The sequence below is a fragment of the Platalea leucorodia genome, assembly GCF_965183815.1.
Source record: "Platalea leucorodia genome assembly, chromosome: 14".
Taxonomy (NCBI): Eukaryota; Metazoa; Chordata; class Aves; order Pelecaniformes; family Threskiornithidae; genus Platalea; species Platalea leucorodia.
This window is the reverse complement of record NC_138836.1, coordinates 7,901,451-7,923,953: the sequence shown is the minus strand read 5'-3', so window position 1 is coordinate 7,923,953 and position 22,503 is coordinate 7,901,451. Positions and strand designations below refer to the sequence as shown.

General features: G+C 39.0%; 1 protein-coding gene across 3 annotated transcripts in view; it reads left to right on the top strand.

Annotated features, from left to right (window-relative positions):
- Positions 1–22,503, top strand: part of CEP112 (centrosomal protein 112) — a 174,874-nt gene that overhangs the window by 98,201 nt on the left and 54,170 nt on the right. For all 3 annotated transcript variants that reach the window (XM_082326516.1, XM_082326517.1, XM_082326518.1), the window contains one exon: positions 13,244–13,474. In XM_082326516.1, coding sequence (XP_082182642.1) covers positions 13,244–13,474 — 231 coding nt within the window. The remainder of the gene's footprint in view (positions 1–13,243; positions 13,475–22,503) is intronic.

Below are 22,503 nucleotides of genomic sequence, written 5' to 3'. Positions count from 1 at the left end.
TCTTCAGGACTTGCAAATGTGGCATTAGCTAATATTCAGAGAGCTGATTTCCTTTCATCCACCAGAAGCTTATGATTATAGTACAGTTCTCGAATTGGAAATGAGAGCTGCAACACAGATTTAAAGCTATGCTGTCTGATTTGTATTCAATATACATGTCACTGCGGGACAAGCTAGTCTAGGCCGAGCTGGTTCAATAAAGGGAAAAACAGTTTCAGCATCTCAAATTCGGGGCGGGGGGGGAAGGTGCCAATTAATTCTTACCTGCTCTACCTGAGTATTGTGTCGGATACTTAGTAGATTACTATCATTTCTAAAGCTGTGCAAACAAACCCTTGTGATAACATTTCTTTGGCATCTTTTGCATTGGAGGCTGAGAGAAAATATGGGCATTAATCAGTAATGGCTTCTAATGTAGTCATTTACATGGAAAGCAATGTTTGCTTTTCTGTGCATGAGTTTCAAGGAGGTTTAGCAGAGACAGCCTTGCTATTCCTTTATAGCAATAGCCTTCATTAATGTGATAATTAGGCATGCATATGGAGAAAACTGAAAGCTCTGTCTCAACAAATGCATCAGATGCCATTCGTCAAAAATACCGCCTCATGGTATTCAAGAAATAATCTCTCTAATAGTTCCCTGATCTTCGTGCTTCATGTTAGTCAAATTGTGGTACATAGTCATGATCTCTTACTTTTACATAAGATTGTGTCCTTCAAAACAGTGGTGCTTTCCGGAAAGTAAAAACAGTAGATTTCAAACGTCTGCAAATTATGTCCGCTTAAAACACTGTGCTTCCCTGTTGTACAGAAAGCAGACTGCTCCCTTTGGTGCTCTGCCTCCAGTCAATGGTTTCTCCGTCAAGCCCTTCCCACAACCGTTGTTCCCTGCCAGAGTATTCAGTTTAGGAGTAATACCTTGTTCCTGATCTCTTAATGCAATGTTGAGGTTGGTTTGGTTTGTTTGGGTTTTTTTGGCGGTTTTTTTTGGTTTGTGTTTTTTCTGGGGAGGGCGGGGGGCGGCGTTAGTAAATGTAAACATGGACCTGTATAAATGGATATATTTAATGGGTTATTTTATTTTACTGGTATTTCATAGAATTTGCATGTTTAGTATGTATTTAGATTTTACATTTAAACTATATATTAATATTCTTCAAAGTACAGTAGATTCAAAACAGTTACATGCATAAATCTGAAGAAATTCCTGCCCTAGGATGCAGTGGCCTGTTTGTCATTCAGAAAACGAAGTGGCATCAACTGAATTCAAGGACAAACTGAGACGGATGAAAAGGATAGAGATCAATGTAAAGGTGCCAGAGGAAGATACTGAGCCAAAAATACTCTCGATTCCAAGAAAAGAAATGTTACGCAGACAGTTTTCATTTATTTTGTACAGATCATCCTGTGATTGATCTTGTCTTTCTGAACTGGTAGCTGTGGAGCATGATGCTTCCAAAAGGTCTCTGAACTCAGAGTAGCCACTACTGAGATGATGGGAATAGTGCAACCAGCACTTAGAATCATAGAATCATAGAATTGTTAAGGTTGGAAAAGACCCTTAAGATCATCGAGTCCAACCGTTAACCCAGCACTGCCAAGCCCACCACTAAGCCATGTCCTCAAGCACCACGTCTACCCGTCTTTTAATACCTCCAGGGATGGAGACTCAGCCACTTCCCTGGGCAGCCTGTTCCAATGCCTGACTGCCCTTTCGGTGAAGAAGTTTTTCCTAATATCCAACCTAAACCTCCCGTGGTGCAGCTTGAGGCCATTTCCTCTTGTCCTATCGCTTGTTACTGGGGAGAAGAGGCCGACCCCCACCTCACTACAGCCTCCTTTCAGGCAGTTGTAGAGAGCAATAAGGTCTCCCCTCAGCCTCCTCTTCTCCAGACTAAACAACCCCAGGTCCCCCAGCCGCTCCTCACAAGACTTGTGCTCCAGACCCTTCACCAGCTTCGTTGCCCTTCTTTGGACACGCTCCAGCACCTCGATGTCCTTCTTGGAGTGAGGGGCCCAAAACTGACCACAGGACTCGAGGTGTAGCCTCACCAGTGCCGAGTACAGGGGCACTGTCACCTCCCTGGTCCTGCTGGCCACACTATTCCTGATACAAGCCAGGATGCCATTGGCCCTCTTGGCCACCTGAGCACACTGCTGGCTCATGTTCAGGCGGCTGTCAGCCAACACCCCCAGGTCCTTTTCTGCCAGGCAGCTCTCCAGCCACTCCTCCCCCAGCCTGTAGCGTTGCATGGGGTTGTTGTGACCCGAGTGCAGGACCCGGCACTGAGCCTTGTTGAATCTCATAGAGTTGGCCCCTGTCCACGTCCCTCTGTAGGGCCTTCCTACCGTCCAGCAGATCAACACTTCCACCCAGCTTGATGTCATCTGAGGATGAAGGTGCAGAGAGGGAGACTAGAAATGGTGTCAGCTGTATGTGTGTGTACAAAATACACAATAGGTACCATTAGCTGATGCCTTTGACTCCAACCTAACATCTAGGTTGCAGTGAAGACTTCCTTCTCTAGGACTTTTGTCCTTCGAGGGAGGTGACAAATTTATCTGTTTGATATAAGGATTGACACTAGTCAACTAGAATATGCTTCTTCCAATTAAGAGCTGATTTCAAAAAGGAGAAAGTCAAAAGCTGCACGTGTGTGTAATTCTGCATCTTACTTGCGTAAGCAGCTAACGTACAGCTAAGAATTTACCACAACTCATTGATTAACAGAAATACTGCAGCTGTTGTTACTGCCTTGTGGAAATGAGGGTTTTTTTGAAAGTTAGAATCTGATTATTTCTTTAAAGTCTAAACCTGTAAGTCACACAATTTTCATTTCTGAAGCTGCTGGATTTCAGTATTTCTGCCCACACATATTGCCATTCATAAGACCGAGAATGAGGACTTCATGCTTGGTTAAAGACTGTCATCTTCAATATAGCAGCATGACATCAGTAATGAGAGAGTTTCCTGGTGTATTAGGCTCTTTAGTAGAGCAGAATAGTACACACAGGCTAGTGCATTTAAGTCATCTTTAGTCATCAGCCCAGAGAATGACAGCGTTAGGTTCCTTAGTTGGCTTCCTGAAATTATACTGGAGTTTTGAAAAATTTATCTTTTTCACCTTGATTGGCAGTCAGGGCAGAGCTTGGACAGTAGCATGAATGTCGGGTCTTCCTCAAGTCCCTCAGCTGCCTGTTGAGGAGGTCGTCATGGCAGATGACCTGAATGGGAGTTAGTGTCCAAAGTTTGCATTTTTACAAGTATTAACATCAGAAGTTGAAGATGGGAGATATCTTATGCATGAAGAGCTTATTACTTAGGCTTTGTATCTGCATCTTGTCTTATGTTTGTCCTGTCAAGTTTTGCAGCCGACGCCATTTCCGTTACAGTCACCATAAAACCCTTACGGGATGCGTGGGGTAAAATTTCTGGAGTACTCAAAAGATGTATGCGTTTCGAGCAGTAATTTAAACACATGCATCCAAAAGAGAAGTGTGTGATGCTTTTCTGGGTGGGTTTTTTGGGGGGGTGGGATTGTTTTGTTTTTTTTACCTACAGTGAAGTTTTTTCATTAGTTGACAGGGCAAAGACGTTCCCCATAGACAATACAGCCTGTACCTCTTCTGGGGACAAATTAGGAATTATAATACGTTTAATTTTGCTGCCTCATAGAGATGAATGTAGTAATCCTTAAATCTGTAATACATCATGTCTGCATTTAAATCAGAATTACATGTTGTTCAGGAACTGCTAATGCTTTTAAATTTAATGCATGGAAAATTTAAATACAAATATTTTTAAAAGCTTTGATTTAGGGGATGCTGGACACAGAAGTACTCTATCAGATTGACAGGTAGTACTTCCCAGTCATGCTGCAGAGATCTTTAGCCTCCATTTCTGTATTCCGTTGCAGGAAAGTCTTATCTTTCCGTAAATATCGGTAGTTTTTCTTCACTTTTTGAATAAGGTTTTCTGTAATGTTATTTCAGAACTGAATGTATCTTTAACATTCATCTGAAATGAATATTTTCCTTTCACATTCTGAAATACAGAAAATAAAGCTCTGTATTTTTTCACAAAGGAAAACAGGGAAGACTAAACACACGTGTTTGGTGTAATTTTCATCAATCATTTTTTAGGGATAGGTTGTTATGGTTTGTATGATGCAGCAAACCTGGTATTAGATACAGATGTTTGTTTATTTATTAGCCACTCTGTATTTTATCTATAATCTGCTCTCACAAGTCATTTTAGCGGATCACTGCATTAAGCAGGAATTTATGGCTGATTCTTTTTTCCCATCTCCATCATATTTAAGTTACACTAATGCAGTTACGTGGATTATTAGGTGCCCAGTTGAGTGTCTCCATTAAATTTCTTAGTAGAAAGACACAAGGCAATGAGTCCTCCAACTAGTCCTTTCCAGGTAGGTCTCTTAGTAGTCTTACTCAAATCATTTTGTTTGTACAAAGAAAAATACAAATACATTTCTTTCATCAGATAAAAAGAGAGGAGAACGAAGGCTGGATGTTTTAATTTTTGACTCACTGATCTATTTCAGAGCAAATACAGTAAATCAGGTAATAAGAAACTGTTCTGGATCTGTCTTCCAGGCAAGAGGGCCAAGTCTTTTCCAGATCTTAGAACTGTTAAACGGAAAATTTATTTACATTTATCTCAATTTCAACTTTGTAATCCTTTCACTCACCAGTGCACTGTATTCTTTAGCTACATGTGTAGGCTTGAGGTTCTAACATTTGACTAAAAATCATTTTATTAGGAAGGCAGTGACAATAACCAACCTGTATGAAGTTCTGCTTTCTAGCTGCTATTAACTAAATTAGAATCAAATGTACTTATGTAAATTAAGAAATCAAAATAAGCTCCGTTAATTTTAAGCTCTTTGTGGAGCTGTTCAAATGGATGTCTGATTTTCTTTCTCTCCGTGCTCTTCTCCCCCCCACCTTTTTTTTTTTAAAAGCCCAGTAGTTTGTAGCTTAAGTGCCATTTACATTAACTGGGATTTAAGCAGCTAACTGGCTTCTTTAAAACTCCAGATCTATTTCAGTGCACTTCTTTCGGAAAAAAAGATCAAAATTTGTGTTTTGCTTAATACCATGTCACAGCAGATCTTGAGAATTTGCTACCCCTTTCTCACATGTAGTCATAGATTTAGAAACCAGAATGATGCTGATACTTTCAGCATAACTTTTCCTACTGGCACTTTGACACCCGTGTCTTGCATGTTTCTTTTCAGCCTTCAGAAGTATGTCGCAAAGTTAGTGCAGAGTTTGGGGTTTAGATTACCTATGGAAATGTTGCCTAAGCATGTTTCTTTATAGGAATGATGTGGATAGACTCTTTTTTCATTAATTTTATTGAAAATGGAGCTCAGCAGAAGGTAACTTCTCTTTATTGTTCTTCATGAGTCAACACTTTCATCGTGTTTCAGGAAAATGCTTAAGCTGTAGAACAAGAGTAGACAAGATACAGCAAATGCATTACTAAGAGATAACGTGTAAAGGGTGCTGGACTTTTTTGGCGACTGTGTTAAGTGCAGGGGAAGAATGAAGTTGTCCGTGGTTTGAATATGAAGAAGAGAGTGATGTTTAGCCTCCAGCAGCACTGTACAGGTAGGGTGGTGTTAAACCTGCCCCCACCCCTAACACCATAGTAGATACAAAATAAGCAAGGTTGGTAGGAATATACTTTTATCAGATTCATAAATGTTAGAGGTGTTTTTCAGAGCATACACAGTGCTGAAACAGTCCAAGTAAAGAATCTTACAAAGGAGGTTTGACATTTAAAAGCAGCTTAATGCTGTTAAAATTAATAGAATAAATATGTAAGTTAGCAGCTCAACACCTCACTTTACAAGTCCTGGTGGCTATTTTCAAGAGGGATGTCAGAGGTACGTTTGCAAAGGTGAGAGAAGGTGGGACTGTGTTGAGATGGAGTTGATACACCTTTGCGTAAGCCCTGTAATATGGGGATTCAGATTTTACACTGCTGAACAGCAAACATTTTACTGTTAGTACCATGGTTGCCATCTGCACTGCTTTTACATAAGTTTTTTTGACACTGAACATTCATCTGTTTGAGTTTAGAGAACTGCCGCTCTTCCTATGTGGTGCAGGTTAGTGAGTACCACTTAGGTTTGTGCAACAGTTTTCCTACAAGAGAATACCTAAACTTGATGTTATACAAGCTGATTTATAAACTGTGAACATTTGATTAATGAATGTATTAATAACTTCACCCCATCACTGCAATGTACTCATACATAGGATAAAGATGTCTTGTAGTTAACAAGTTGTGCAATAGCACCAACATTACGGGCAGAATTTTTTCCCTCAAGAATGAGGACACTGAAGTATGCACAAAATACTGTATAAGCATGTAATAAAATGCATCTCTTTGAGTATTGAAGTATTAATTTTGCTGATATTTTAGTGTTTCCAGGAAGTACTAGGCTACTGATGAGGACTACTTGTAATTATGGTGGTGCTAGCAGAGCTCCTGCGCTTCCGGGATTTCCTCCGGAAGAGCTTGCACAGCCCCATGCTTTTTGGAAAATTTGATCAGCGCTCTTAGGAGGTGAGACCAACCTGTTGGTCACTGAACTGTTGTTCGTTTTCACTTCATTTCACACCTTTTCGTTTATCTGCTCCCTTAATTACCGTATTTATGGGTCTATGTGTTCTTACCCAAAAGGCATTTAAACTTGACAGTGTTTAAATTGTGCTGTGAAAGCTAAATAGCTGTTTATTACTTATCCCTGTAATTTGTGCTCTGCCACACCATTACCCCTGTGACAACGTGCGTGACATTTGTGGAAGTAGTTTTCTTTGCAAATCAAATCTATCTTTTTAAGGATTCATAATATTGACAAATTGCTGATTTTACCAGTCACAAGAAAAATTGGATAATAAGTTCTTAACATATTTTAATTGAAATTGCTATGGTGTAGACAATATTTTCAATATAGTTGGTTAAAATGGAGATAATTGAGTTAATTGCAAAGCTTTATTTAGAAGATGACATTAAAAACTTGATTTACTACACTTTAATGACTCTTGCTAGTTCAAAATTCTTTTAAAGTACCAGTTTAGATTTGATATCTCTTCAGCTTTAGATTGTAGCTTGAACAAAAAGATGGCTTTTTTCAGCACTGCTGTGTACCCTTTGTATCATTGTCATGTTACAAAGGAGCCACAAATACAGCTGCCAGCTGGCTGAACCGGCCAGTTGAAATTCATCTGGCACGGAGAAAAGCAGAGGTATACTGGGACCAGTGAGTCCCACTCAGTAGGATGCTTTTTGGGCAAAAAGATTGGAGAGCCATTAGGACTGTGCCTGCCCTGGGTACTGCACGTGGCTGCTCTGTGGGGTGAAAATCACGGGGACCGTTCCCCAAAGCCAGGGTGAGATCAAGTGTAAGACCGATTGTTGTGACTTGCTGAAACTGCAGTAGTAAGACTCATTAATATAAACCAATTTTGTTTTAAACGCACACTAACATTACACATCTTTGAAGTTCTTACAGCTGTTATTTTTTTCTAAGCTTAGAGCTGCAAACAAATAATACTTGTTTACTTTTTTAGCATTCTTTTATGTTAGATGCATTGCTTATTTTTGTAATGGTAGAGAAACTTGTCTTATCTGTTTCTCAGCACTTTATAAAGCTTTGTTTATTAATAAGAGAGCTAAAGGAGTTCAGATTCCCACTTTAAAGGTATAATCCCTTCTAAGGTATTTTACACTAAATATGTCACCAGTGGCTGCACGCCTGGGATGGGATACTTACCCACCTCTTCTGGGACGTTGCACTGATCGTGGGTAAAAAGGGAGTCATTGTCACCACTGAATCACTGGGTGTTTCTACTTTGTTCCTTATTTTCCTTTTAACTCTTCTTCATCATCAAAGTGAGATTTGTTTTTACTACACACTTCCTTTCCCTTGACTGGACTGATCTCCTTTCAAAAATAATCCACCACCCAATAATGAATGTTATGTGTACCTCATCCATCTCTGTCACATCACGCCAGCCTAACAAGACTCAAAGAAACAAATCTCCCTTTCAGAAGGGCTCAGCTGATGGGTTTGCAGAGCGCGCTGGTCCAATGCAGGCACTCATTTCAGTGGGCTTCCAGGTGAGAAAGCATTGGCGCGCACAGAGGTGGAAGCTGCGTATCGGCGGTTCAAACAGGGCTGTTAGTTGTGGGCTGCTATTTTAGGTTATTATCCTAGAAAGGATGATTGTGATCATGTAACCTAACGTTCATGTTTGAGCTAAGTCCATGGAACTGCTCAGAGGTTTTGGGGTTTTTTGTTGTTTTTATTTTAAATGTTACATGCAAGCAAAATTAAACACAGCAAATTGAGACCTATGCAGTCATCTGCAACTGAAGCCAAGTTAGCCCAGTGTGGAAAACTTTTGAAACGCAGTTTGAGGAGTTGTCATGATTCCCTTGAGAAATGCAGAGGTCTTTAAAAGTGATACTTTTTTCATCAGCCTGAGTACACTCAGCAATGAAGAGCAAGGAAGGGTTATTGCAACTTCATCTGCTGGGAGATGTTAGTCACTTACTGTAAAAACTGCTGAAGCAACACCTAAATGACTCTAGATCTGAGCCTCAGGGAATATGTTAAGAGTGGATTTGATCTTAACTCTGCATTGCCCTGTTTTTGTGAGTTTAAAATGCCCCCAACACTATTTGAAGCTAAATACTTCAAATGATGGGGTGGATGTGGTTTGGTGTGTAATACATTGAGTGGGAGACAGTGAAGTCCGTGTATTCCATCACTGTGAGTATAAAAGATGCGATCATGCTCTAGCCTCTTCCTTAGAAACTGATCCAAGTAAATGCTTCATGGAGTTGAAGTAGGAGCTCCTGAAAAATAAAGGGAATATATATATTTTTTTTTTTTTTTTTTTAATTAGGCTGTAGTCATTCAGACCATTTCTCGTCTCTGTTGCATGTAACTGTAGCAGAGTTTCAGACATCAGCAACAGATTTTAATTTAAACTTTTGCCAGCTTTATATTTTCTTATGCAATTTACTTTTTAAAATTAAGAGCACATGTTTTCCTTCCAAATAACATCCAGAACATTTATTGGCATTTTAAATGGGCTAAAGTAAGTGAGCAACCTTCTTTTTTTCTTTCAAGTCTATTTTTTCCCTACAGGCAAATTGCTGTGGGCTTATGACCCACCCTTTTTATGACACTATTTCAGCACAGATATTCTTAGTTAGAATTCTAAGTTATTCCTTTGAAACAGAAATAGAAGTCACCATCTCAGCTAGCAGTTTCTTCAGCTATGGGATTATCATACGTGCATACACATACGTACAAGTATGCCATATAAATTCATATGAAATCTCTACCCTGTCACGCAGTTTACATATTTGTATTTTTGTTCCCTTTGGGATACTCTGTAAGCTAGTGGTTTCTTTCTGTTTGTTTTTCTTTACGCAGAGTAATAGTCATTTTACAAAATGCTTTCTAGTCTGGGGCATGCTGCTATGGCATGGCCATCCTGTGGAATTGCTATGAACTTCTGCATTCACAGATCTCTTATTTCATTTACTCGTACCTATACAACTGAAATAAAGACTATAACATTTTGATCCAAAAAAGGGGCAGCAAGTAGCAATAAAATTTTGGACCTGTTATATACTGTGAAGTCTTTATTTCTTATGTTTAAGCCTTATGTTTAGCAGAAGAATAACTTGCTCTGGTGGAGTGTTTAGGATGTGTATTTGTCACAGCAGCTCTTGTGCCCAAGTTATTGTTTGGACCATGCAAACAGTTTGGTAGGCATGGGTCACAAACATAGATTTGAGCAGCTAGGAAAAGAATTTAAGAAACCAATACTGAGAAAGAGGATTTGGATTTACAAACAAACCAAGCAAGCATCATGCCTTCAGATCTCAGGCATGAGAAGTGAGATTTTGTAATTGCATCTTTTGTTTTTCCAGAGAATTGTTAAGACAAGACAGTTGCTTTTAAGTTTTATATTTCATGGCTTTTTCACAACTGGGAATTATGTCATCTTGGGTTTGTTGTTGTTTTTTTTTTTTTTTTTTCTTTTTTTCTTTTTTCTTCCCCTGGTAGTACTAATTTGCCTACATTTAAGTCTAATAATGGTTGTTTAAACCTGGCATGTGGAATACCAGAATCTTAGGGATGGAAAGTTTGGGATTCATTTCCTTTAGCAGTTTGAAGATATCCATGTCACACAAAGCTGTCTTATGCAGCAAGTTGTTCAGTTGTAAGCTGCTTCTGCCAGTGACTTTGTTTATGGGAAAAAATAATCTGGCTGTGAGAACTAGACTTATTTTAAAGTAATTGACAGGAACTGTGTCTGTGATCCCCAATATAAGCTTTTTCCAGTCACTTTGGAGAGATCAGATGTCTCTTAACATCATCTTACTAGCAGTGAAGTTGCTCCAAAAGGACTTATTTAATCATATTAGTTTCGCTGCCATCACCCCGTCCTCAGATTCTTTCTTCTTTCCTAATAGAACCAAATCTGCTTTTGCCATCTATCAGGTCCAACATTAATGCTCCTTTGCATATTAATTACTGTTACTTTACCTATAACATTCAGCCCCCTATCTTTTGGCTCCCCAGTTTTGAATCTGAAGGCTTGGAGCTGTGACTTTTTCCATGTGGCAGTAGAAAACACTATATTGTGCCATTTGATTTTCTAATGGCTTTGTATAAGAATTGTTGAATGTAGAGCAAAGTAAAGCAGAAAGATGTAACAGCTGAGTCAGGAATTCACCCAGTCTCTGTTTTGGCTTGTAATATGATTTATGAATGAATTTTCCCTGTATTAGAAGAAGTTAGCCTTGGCTCCTTATCCTAAATATTTTATCAAACTTTTTAGGAAACTTCTGAGCAATGTAATATCTTAGTTTCACTTACACGGGGTGGGGGGTGAGGGGGAGTTTAAGGAAGTTTTTTGTTTTAAAAAAGAAGGGGGGGGGAAGGAAAATGGTAGTGGAGGGGGAATAAGCTCTCAAAACAAGCTCTCACAGATTAAAAGAAATTGTTACTATTCCGGGCAGGATTTGCATTGGAACGGCTATTAAAAAACCCAAATGCTACGTATGTCAGTTTAGAACTCAGACCATATCATCCTATAGAAATTGTAGCTCTGTAGCATTTCTTTGGTTAAGTAAAAGCCAGTTAGGCTAACGTTTTGTTATGATCTGGAGGTGAAATTATTTTCCAAAAGAATTATAAAAGTATATTGTAGATTATAATTATATATTAAAATGTACTTTACATTTTATTCTGTATAATTATATACTAAAATGTACTTTACATTTTTAGACTGTATATAGATTTAAGAAAAAATTAAACATGTGTAGAGGAAAAGATCAGGAAAGGAAGGAAAGGATCTAGTTCAGATTACACTATATGAACCATATGTTTGAGATAATGCTGATATAGTTGAAGTATGTGGCCTGTGTTACACTTCTGTATACAAATGATGTGCTCATTCCCTCTCTACGCATACACACAAAATTGTACCTTTGACATAGTAGGGAATAATGCCAATGAGTAATTAAGAAAGCATGGAAGCAAAAGTCAGTCTTCTGATAAATTTCTGAGATGGTTAATATTATTTAATACATGTTACACTTGTGATAGTCGAAGGACACAACTGAAGGTTTGAGGGGAGATGACATGTCTTTTATTACACCATATCGTTCAAATAGTTTGAAAAAATAGGCAAACTTTCAAGCCTCGATTTTTCTCTCTCAGATCACAGAATTTATAACAATCTGTCTTGGGATATTAACGTACAAGGCAATGTTTCTGATAGTCATTCATTTCCCAACTTTGGTCAGAAATGAATGTTTCTTTTTCAAAGATTTGTAGTAATGTGGTTCTCAGAGACTGCAAATAGATGGTTGAGCTGAATACAGACAGTATATTAAAAATGCCTAAAGGAGAAAAATAATAGTTGGAGAGAGAGATCAGTTCAGAGCTCTAGAAGCAGTAACTGGCGTTCCAGGGCAATGGGATCTTTAAATATACGGTAATTTTCATCAGATTTTCTTATGAAACCTTTAATAAGCTTGAGCTGAGTCACCTACATCTGTTTGGTAGAACATCAATTTCTCATCTCAATATTATCACATCCTCTGTGAAAGAATCCCAGGGAACTGCACAGTTCCTTGTGAAGCAGGGAGGGAAAAGGGGGAAATACTGTGCGAGGTTCTTAGTGAAAAATGCTAATTTTCAGAATTGTGTTTACAAATGAAAACATATGTGCTTGCAACATCATACATTGCAATTAGCTGTAAGGACAACGGTTTGATGTCACAGAAACAATGCTCCTATACTTCGTTTAAGAAGCTACAGAAGAAACGCAGTTAGAAGAGTAACTAATGAGCGTTGTATGCAAGTGTAAATCTAAAGTAATAAATGTATACTCTACTACTGCTGCTGTAAAGTAGCCATGTCTATTCTGTGTACTTTAGGAGTAGCACAGATGTACCACACGTAACTTTCATTCCTTACCCTTTCAAGTTCCCCCCTCGAAGGCCGGCAGTGAGCCGGCTCCCCGCTGTTCTGCTGCCGCACCGCAGTCCCCGCTTCTGATGCCACTGCTGCGTTGCACAACGTATTTTGCTCCCGAGGACTGAAGGATAATCTGTGATCACATAAAAGAGAGTTGTGGGTTCTGAAGTCTGTGTCTTGCATTTTGAAGGTTGTGTATCTTATCTATACCGTTTGCAGAGTCTTAAGGGTTCTCTGCATTGGCCCCGTCATCCTCTCTCGGCGTGCTCTACTTCCCTCACCCGGAGAAGGACGTTCTTTGATACATTCCTGGTGCACATTAGCACGTTATGATGAAATACAGTCTATAATCTGTAGCAGTGATTGATAAATGATTGATGATACACTGATATCTCATTAGAAGGCAGCAGGTCATTTCTTAAGGAAAAAAAAGAAGGCATGGGCATTATACGTAGTGATCATATGCCACAAACTACGGGGGCACGCCCTCCAAAAAGGTAAATCTTGCTCCATCTGTGCTTTGGGCAGGAGGGAGCCATATTCATCTGCATATATGAAGAGAGGGGGAAGAGTAATAAAAGAGGCCAAGAAAAGGGATAGAGAATCCTTTGAGTCTCCTTCCTACCCCAGCTAACAGCCTGTCTGAGAAATCAAGTGTTTTGTGGGTTTTTTTACTTCATTTGTTCTTTATTTCAGGTGATCTGTGATATGGAGAACCAAATCCACAAGCTGAGGGAAGAGCTTATTCAGGTAAATGCCCAGCGGAAGCAACAGCTGCTGGAGCTGAGCCATCAGTGGGACGAGGAGAAGCAGAGGGCAGCTCGCGACCATGAGACCGCGGTGAACAAGCTGAAGCTGGAGGCGGAAAAGATGACATTAGACCTGAAAAAGATACATGCGGCAGAAACAGAGAAGGCCTTGGACAAGGTAAGAGGTTTGGGTAGGGCTGCTTCTTGTGGCATGGCAAAAGGGGAGCGATCACCCCAAAAGGCAGATAAGCAAAGTTTCACTGAGGAAAAATGTTCAGGGGTCACTTGAGTTGAAAAAACAGACGTATGCTGTAGATCTGACATTGGATGCCGCAGTCAGAGCACAAGTATGGAAAGTTTTGTGGTTCTGTAATGAAAGACTTCTCTTTGCACACGCAGTGGCAGCGGTCGCTGCTGTAACTGTGTTCCCTGAGAGCGGTGCTGGGGCAGCACCTTCCAGCCGTGGTGAGCGTGGAACGGGGACGACCGCGCGGTGCTCGGGAGCTGGCAGGACTTCAAAAATCCAGATGATTTCAAAGGCAAAGCCAGCCAAGGACTAGGCTAATCACTTTTCCTTTGCTGGAATAGATAGAGTAGAAAGGGCGGTTCTGTCTAACCAAGCTTTTTCTCCCTTAAAAAGAGGGAAAGTTCTTAAGGAGGAAAAAGTTCAGGGTAAAACTGCAAGGGAACTGGGTCTAGTTGCTAAAAATGGCTGGTCTGCTTTTGCCTGTGTGCATTGGGTGAGCGAGTGCTGTGTGAAAGGCTTGAAAATAGAAATTAATGTTTGAGATACATCAAGGCTTCCCTCCCCGTTCTGTTCAGTGGGGTCCCTGATTGCACATCCGTGCTTGCTGAGCGTCCCCTTGTACCAGCGTCTTGCATTCAAGTATTTCACCACATTAGGGATGATATGAGCTAAAACATGTGAGTTTTATTTCAAAAGCTAAACTAAAAAACCCTACTTAATATTTATGGTAGGTGCTGTGTATATGTAAGCAGATAGTTGTTGAAGTATCTTTTATATGCGTTAATGTAATAGATCATACATTTTATTGCAAAGCAATGTACCGTGGCACAAATTAACAATTTGCATAGAGTGTTTGAACAGCCTTTGTGAAAGTGACATTTCATTTACCTGCATCAGGTTCCCGGTCTGTAATATTAAACAGCATTCGGAGGATTATGTTGGAAATCAGCCAGCCTGAAGCCATTAAAATGGCTGTGATCAACAATTCAGAATCTTTTCTGAATGTAAGGAAAGCTCCGCTTGGCATAATTATTTAAAGCCAAGGTCACAGAAAGTATTTAAACCTTTGAAATTCATCGTTAAAGGATTAATTTTAACTCAGGAAGACATTGTCATTTTTGCTTAAAAATGGAATTTGAATCTCAATTCTTTTCTTTCTTTGATCTTTTTTTACATGTGTAGTATAGCAAAAGAAAAGTTAACTTCTTTACATCCTCAAATTAAAGTTACAAATAATCCTTCATAGGGCAGTATCTTTAATAGTCTTGAATTGTCATTTCTGTCAGAAATACTATTTTTTTAATTTGTTGGATTTTTTTCTATTTTAAAAAAAATTGCTAATTTTAAGCTATATTAACTGCTATTGAATTTTTTTTTTATTTAACCTACTTCCCTATTTTTACCTCTAATCTGAAGAGCACATGTTGAGTAAAAGACGGGGGGGGGGAGGTATCTCTGTTGGAAAGTCTTTCACAGACATGTGAAAATGCCTTGTATTACCTTCAAATCTCCCTTTACCCTTCTGCTTCATTTCTGTCTTCCAAATGTAGAGCTGTGGAAACTGGCCACAAAGTCCAAAAGTCGTAGTAGCTTAGAGGGCAAACTCCATTTAAAGCTCAAAATTTACAGTTTCAGCTAACTTAGTTCAAATCTTGATCCTATTAAAGTCCACAGAAGTTTGATGAAGGAGATTTTATCCAAGGGGGCGGGGGGAAAGCAACTTAATTGCAGCATGAGTCTTGAAATTTGTTTTTAAAAGTCTTTTTATTTTTCTAGCAAATCTTGTTACCTTGAAGTTTAGGCCAATAGGGGAGAAAAATTTTTCCTCTAAATTTACTTTTTTCTGCCAATTCTGTAAAGATTGCTTAAAAATCCAAGGGGAAGCTGAATTTCACTGTTTCGGCTTGGAACATCTGACTGCCCAGACTTTCTGAAGGTCAGTCTATTCCCAAGTGAAGGATCTCATTCCTCTGTGGTCTGTTTTGTGAGTAATACTGATTTCTGTGTGGATTGCTTTGTGTAATTGTGGACTGTTGTTCACGTGAACATGATGAAATACAAAAGAAATGGCTGACACTTAAGTGAAAAGAAAAACTGAAGTAAAAATGGGTCGAAGGAGATACAGGGTTGGTATGGTATTGCCCTCCCCACGGCCCTGCTGCAGTGGGGGTGGGAAGGAGGAGAGGGGGGGACAGAGACAGAGGAACAGTTTTCAGTGCAAGCGTGCTGGACATTCAAATATCTGTTGGTATTTGTAGACAGCTTTTCAATATTTAGGGACACATAATTGACTGAAGTCTTTAATTTTCTGTTGCTTTAAAAATCTCCACTATAAAGATAGAACATTGTTTATTGTAATATTTTATTTGATTCATTTTGTTAGTGATTACAGCATACAATGCCAGCAAGTTGCTCAATAAATGCGGTACAGTAATGTTTTTCAACCTATGATTCTAAAAGCAAATATCTTTTGACAGTTATTGCATCTCCCAGTCACTAGGGAATGGCAAGTGGGAAAATAGCAAACAGGTTGCCAAATGGCACCGTGTAACCTGCGCTATAGGAAAGATAAACATGGCATTTGTTGTTGTGGAAATAATAATGAAGGGAAAAGTCCATAATTTTCCAGTGACCTTCCCTGTTGCAGGTATTGTTTTCAATTAAACACCACTTTCTTAAAAAGTGAGCTATAGCTGACCTAAATACGCACATGATGAGTAGTGTTGAACCTGTTGTGGGCGAGTTGGGCACCCCGAGGCTTCTCCGTGCTGAGCGCTGCCCCGAGCTGCAGGAGCGCTGGAGAAGGAGCCGAGGGCTCTACCTGAACTGCCGTCCGAAGACTTCTGTAAGCAAGGTCCTTACCACCAGCCTGGTACATAGAGACGGAGCCGAGGTGATACCGGAGCAGCTCGGCGCAGAGGTAGCTGTTCCTGCTGGCGCAGTGCAGCGATTCTTCTTCAGCCTCGCTTCTTGCGAGATGAGGTGCCACAGCCTGATCACGTGTAATCACCTTATTGCTCACCTTTTAAGACCTAACACGGTAGTTATATTAGAAGACAGAACCATCTTATCAGATAAGGATAACAAATTTTAATGTCCCTAAGGTCAGATAAGCCGTGCTGGACATAAATCAGAGAAAAATTCAAGACGATAGCGTAGAGAATTTGAAACAGTACTTACCATGTTCTTCGGACTTCAGTACTTTCATAATATCTGTTATCTGTCTCTAACATAAAAATGACTTGAGAATATCTCCAAATTATTTCTTGTCTATTAGCTAGGGAATCTTAAATATCGTTTCAGAAGAACACTGGTATTCAATCATAGTGATTTTGATTTACTTTTAAAGTATAGGTTTAACTTGCTTGCATTCTGTTATAGCAAGTGATTATAGCATTTTCTGATATGATGGTAGTTTTATTTATTTATTTTTTTAAATCATACCTCATTATGATGAAATGAAACATAAACTGTTTGAGAAATGAACATATTAGCGATACATAGTACTGTAGTTAGGCTCCACTAAAGACTGATTTCAGCAGGGAGACAGGTGTGTTATAGGTTGCATCAGCAGCACTTACAGCATGAACGCTAATCAGCCAGGTGTAACAGACTGTACAAAGCTCATGAGCATTTTCAGGTTTGCCAGAAATTACTAAAAGCAAGAGACAAACTGCATTTCTAAGTGCGTGCAGATGTGAAGCTTGGCTAACACGACTGTTTGTAACATTCATCTGTGGTATTTTCTTGGCAAAGAAAAGGAGCCTTCAGAAAGCATGACCCAAGCAGCTCAGCAGACATGCTAACAATGCTCAAAGGAAGCAACCTTGGAGCTGAAAACATCTCATAAAAAAAGCTCTCTTTGAGCAGCGCACATGAGTAAATTGGAGTGGGAGAAAAAGTTGGTGGTTTTTTTTTTCTTCCCTCTCTAAATAATTTTCAACATTTAGCTTTTTATTGCCTTCTCTTCTATATTTAAATAGATATTTTGACTCATCCTGTTAAATCTTTATGCAGGTTCCAGGAACACTAATTCGTTTTCAGTGTTGCTTTTCTTGTGGAGAAGTAATTTACATTTTTCTGTATTGACTGTACAGAATGCGCATAATAGTTGATTACAGGATGAAGCTGTAGTCAAAAAAAAAAAAAAAAAGGGAGAGTCAAACACTTCAGTTTCTGGACTGCAATTCTTCTGATTTCAGTACGGTTGTGAAACGGTTCACTCTGGAGAGATGGGACTCCAAGATGGCAGGCAACCTGGCCAGAGCCGTGCAAATCGTGCTTGTAGGTTTTAATGATGTAGTGGTTAGTTGTACTCTGAGATTTCTGTTATTTTAAACAAAAATTGACATTTACAATGTTTTCTAGCCTATACCTGTTACAATCACTCTACCTATGTCTGGTGGGAAGTCCATATAAAAGTAAAATGCCCAGGAAATTCAAAGTGAAGGTTAAAATTAAAAAAAAAATAAATCACTTGAAAGTATTGTACTCAGTGTAAGTGACCGCTTCCCTAATTAAGAATAACTATTTTACAGAGCAGTTATGTTGTAATATAATGTTTTTGTAACAGGGCCTTTTTCAAAAATCTGCGGACAGCGGCCTATAATTGGATGCTTAATTTTTTAACAACTTCTACTTGCATATAGTTTGCAAATAAGGTACTGATAATGTGCCCTAAAGAACATTTCATTCCTTCCTTTATCATCAAGCTTTGTGATGCTGGATTAATTAACTAGCAAGTGCAGCCCTAGGATGCAGTCCGGTTGGACATGCTTGTTGGGCATACTCTCATCCTGCATACGTAGGAATATCTTTAATTCACACTATCTGTCCTGGCACTATTGTCAGTACTCATACAGATGATGTCATACTGTTCAGCATGGCAAAGAAATAGAAGATGAAGAGAAAGAATATGACATCTTCAGAGATTAAAGAGATCCTCCAAGAGGTACTCTATTAAAGGTATTGAGTTTCCTCTAAGCGGTTAAGTTACTTCTGCTCGTAAAGAATAGGCATTGCGTGCTTTCCATTAGCTTATGTTGTTGAATACTGTCTATCTAGCTGTTGTTTTTCTCTGCCAACTCTACATTTCATTAACTAGCAAAATGGGTTCCATCTTTGTATCTAAGACCTTCTGGGAGCTGGACCATCTCTGCAGCAATTCTGTAGGTTCCTGCTAAGAATTCTTAGCATAATGGAGTCTTTGATCTGAGTGACACCTTTCACTTCATTAACTTGAACACTAATAGCCATAGTATAGACGGCTTCGTTTCTGTGAGCATCCAGATGAACTGTTTTCACACTCGTTGCAACGATACCCTGGTTATTTACATGGGGGCAAATAGGTCAACCATAAAATGTGGACATGTATTCTTCCTGAGTATAATGATATCATTAAATTGGTATCTAATTATAATGTAGACATATCTTTTTCTCCACGATGAATGCATTCAGGACCTCCACCAGTTAGTTTATACGTGCCATTTTTTTAGGCTAAAATTTTTAAATGCTTGTTTGAATCTGTTACATAGATTCTTTTGCTTAGGCCTTAGCTAGGAATGATCTAAAGAGCTTCTGATTCTTACCAAGAGCAGCTGGATATTCCCTGAGTCTCTTAATTTTTTTCATTATAATCCGAGAGCTATTGTCTATGATATTATCTCTCTATTCCAGAATAGCAATATTTTTGTTGGTTTTGTGATGAGACTGTGTGCATTTACTTACATTTGGTCCTTGAACATTTCTGACACTGTGTTAGTGATTCACCAACTAATATTATTAAAAATGAGCATAGTACTTCGGCTTTGTTGGAGAAAATCTGCCAAAAGCCTAGAAGATCAAGAAAAAAGAAATGTATTTCATAAAGAGAAAAGATTTGTATAGCAACGTTAGTGTATGTTAGCATTGTGCAGATTGTTTAATCTGTCTTTATAGTACCTTTACAGCAACTCTTGCAATAAAATTTTGCTCACAGATGAGAGGAGAAAACCAATTTCCTCTCTAGTGTGTCCCCTTTTGCACTGCTCCTTCTTATTGCTCCAAAGAAAAAGAAAGATGATAGTGGACCAGGACCATGGTCACAGGAATTGCATCATCCCTTAGGGGAGCCATTTGGAAGAGTCTTCAATCAGCAGAGCCAAACATGAAGAAAAATATGGTAGAATAATCTCAGGGATATTTCACTCAAATGAGACTAAAGAGAATTTATGGCGCTCTCCCTACAGGAGATATTTCAAAGCAATAGTCTCAGTTATTCACAGAGAGTTACTCTGCTTCTACCTCTTTAAAAAAAAACAAAAAAAAAAAAAACCCAAAAAACAAAACAAAACAAACAAACAAAAAAAACCCCAACCAACCAACCAACCAAAAAAAACCCTCCAAACCAAACCACAAAAAAACCCTCAGAAAAACAAAACAGAAAACAGGTAAGATTTCTGCCCATCAATTGTATTTATAAACCTGGTTCCAGAGGTACCCAAGAGTAGCTGGTATAGCTGTCACCGTGGGAAAAAATATGCGCGCATGAGCATTAGGCTTACTCTTTAACATCTTCATTCATGTTTGGAGAGGAGATCAAGCACCACATTATTTGCATTCACAAATAACACCACAGGGTTACAAATTAAAATGACTGATGCAATACTGTTAAGAAATGAGAACCAGACAAGAGGAAGCATAATTGAGCTAAATGATAAATTATGACACCAATACAGAATTAAAAAGATAGCTTTCAACAGGGCGAGGACTGATATAATTAGAGCTCTATCATATGGCCTGTCATTCAGCACAGTTTATTCACTCCCTATCATATCAATTATAGTTAATTAGTTGTTTGAGAAGTTTGGGGTTTTTTTTAACCAACTGGTATTAATCTAAGGTATCTATCTAAGAAGTATTCACAGGTGGGTTTTTTGGTCTTCTCTGTCTCCTATTTCTTTTCAAGTCTGTGTCCAAACACCACTTCCAGTTCTGCCTCACCAGGGCGCTCTCTGCTTCTTCTCAATTCTGTAACTTCCAGGTTGAAGCCTTTGGTGTATATTCATAAGGTCAAGACTCACAAAGTCGTGAAGACGGTAGATAACATGAATGCTGAATTGTTGTTTACTGCCCAAGAACTTGGGCGTAGTTGCTGGAAACTAATAAGAGATTGATTTAAAACTGGTGAAAGAAGGTACTTCTCTAAACAACAGATAGCGAGCTGCTTGAATTGATTTCCATGGAGGTTGTGAAGGCAGATGTGATCAGCAGGTTCAAAAAAGAATTGAACAGTTTTATGAGCAGCAGTTTGTAACCAGTCGCTAATGGGAATAAGCAGGGATTTAACTTCTGACTTCCCTGTGGGTGCTGGGGGAATACGAGGGGTACGAACTGCAGAAGGGGCGAGGTTTCTGCAAGCAGCATCTCCCGTGCCTCTGGAGAGGACGTTGGGCTCGGTGGCCCATGAGCCTGACTCCAGAGGACATACCTGATGTTTTTAGTACAACTGATGTTTCAGTCTTAACTTTCCTGGTTATGAAGTGCAGGAGGCTTTTCCAGTGGCAGAACAACTGTTCTAATTATTTTTTCAATAGTTTCCCGAGCCTTTCTTCACTATTCAAACAAACTGTAACACACCAACTTTGCCTTGTAATACACAATTGCTTATTATTTTAACTTTATTAAAAACTTTTTAAAGCCCGATTGAATCATTACCTCATTCTTTCCTTTTTTTTCCACAAAACTATGTGTCTTGGAGAAGGCTGATTGCATGTAGGTACAATTTTCTCTAATTTACCAATTTTACTTATCTTTACATCCCAGGGTACATTATAACATTAGGAAAAACATTGGCTGTTCTCCAGTACGGTAGCTGATTGTAATGTGAGATTACTTTTTTTTTTTTTAACAACTCAGCCACTTCATTCTTAGATTCTTTCAGAATTATTGAATGACTACCATCTGGTCTGGGTGCCTAGACAGGGGTGAGAGGACAGATCCTATGACCGATGCCCTGTTACTGGATCCCGGTACCTGCAGCAATTACTGCTGATTTCACTGGGGCTTGTTCATGGTTTTGTTTATGCAGACAACGGTAACTGGTGTTTGTTACCTGGAATTAGTAAATACTAAGTGGAAATTTCTGTTGCATCCCATGCCATGTGCTCCACGTTCTTACTTTTCTTGAAAGTTCCTGGGGTTAATCCATCCTTTACAGAAGGACTTTCTCAGGTCCCCCAAACCTGAGAGCTGGCAGAAGCCAAACCAAAAGCTGCCCCACAGGACGTGTCCATCGCATCCCTGCTTAGGTCAGTCTTTGGATATTTAAATTTTTCACTGTAGCTTTATTTTAGAAAAAATGCTCAGTTATCAAGACCAAACTAATATAAAAAAATTTATGGCATATTTAAATTCTGGCACAATTTGAAGACATTGTTTACACTAATTTGCTCTTTCTTCATATCTTCATAATAGAGAAAAGCTGCAGGTGGCTTCCCCCCCCCCCCTTTTTTGTAGGAGAAAGAGTGTTTTGGAAATAGGGAAGGGGTAAAACGATGTTGTTAGTCCTTCAGAGTCTTTAATGTGAAGAAACAAAAGTGTTCCAAAACGACTTGCTTACAGCTGCAGAACATGTCATGGAGTAAAACCCACCTTCATTAAATGGGTGAGAAAGAATTCTAATTGTTTTGAAGTTCTTATGATCAGTCTGCATATGCTTCATTGTAATGTGATACTAAAGTGCCTCAATTATGATTTGTGTATTTTGGTGCCAGAAGGTTTTTTTTCTTATGCTAAATTATTAAGTTCTGTCAGCTGCTGGGCTGTCATATAGAGATACAGTAAATCACATTATATTTTGTCATGGATTACACAGAGCAATAAATTTGGGAACAGAGATCAAAGTAGTTTCACAATCACATCTGACTGTAGGAGGGGTGTTTAACTTGTAGAAAATCTGATTTAGGTGAAACTGTTGCAGT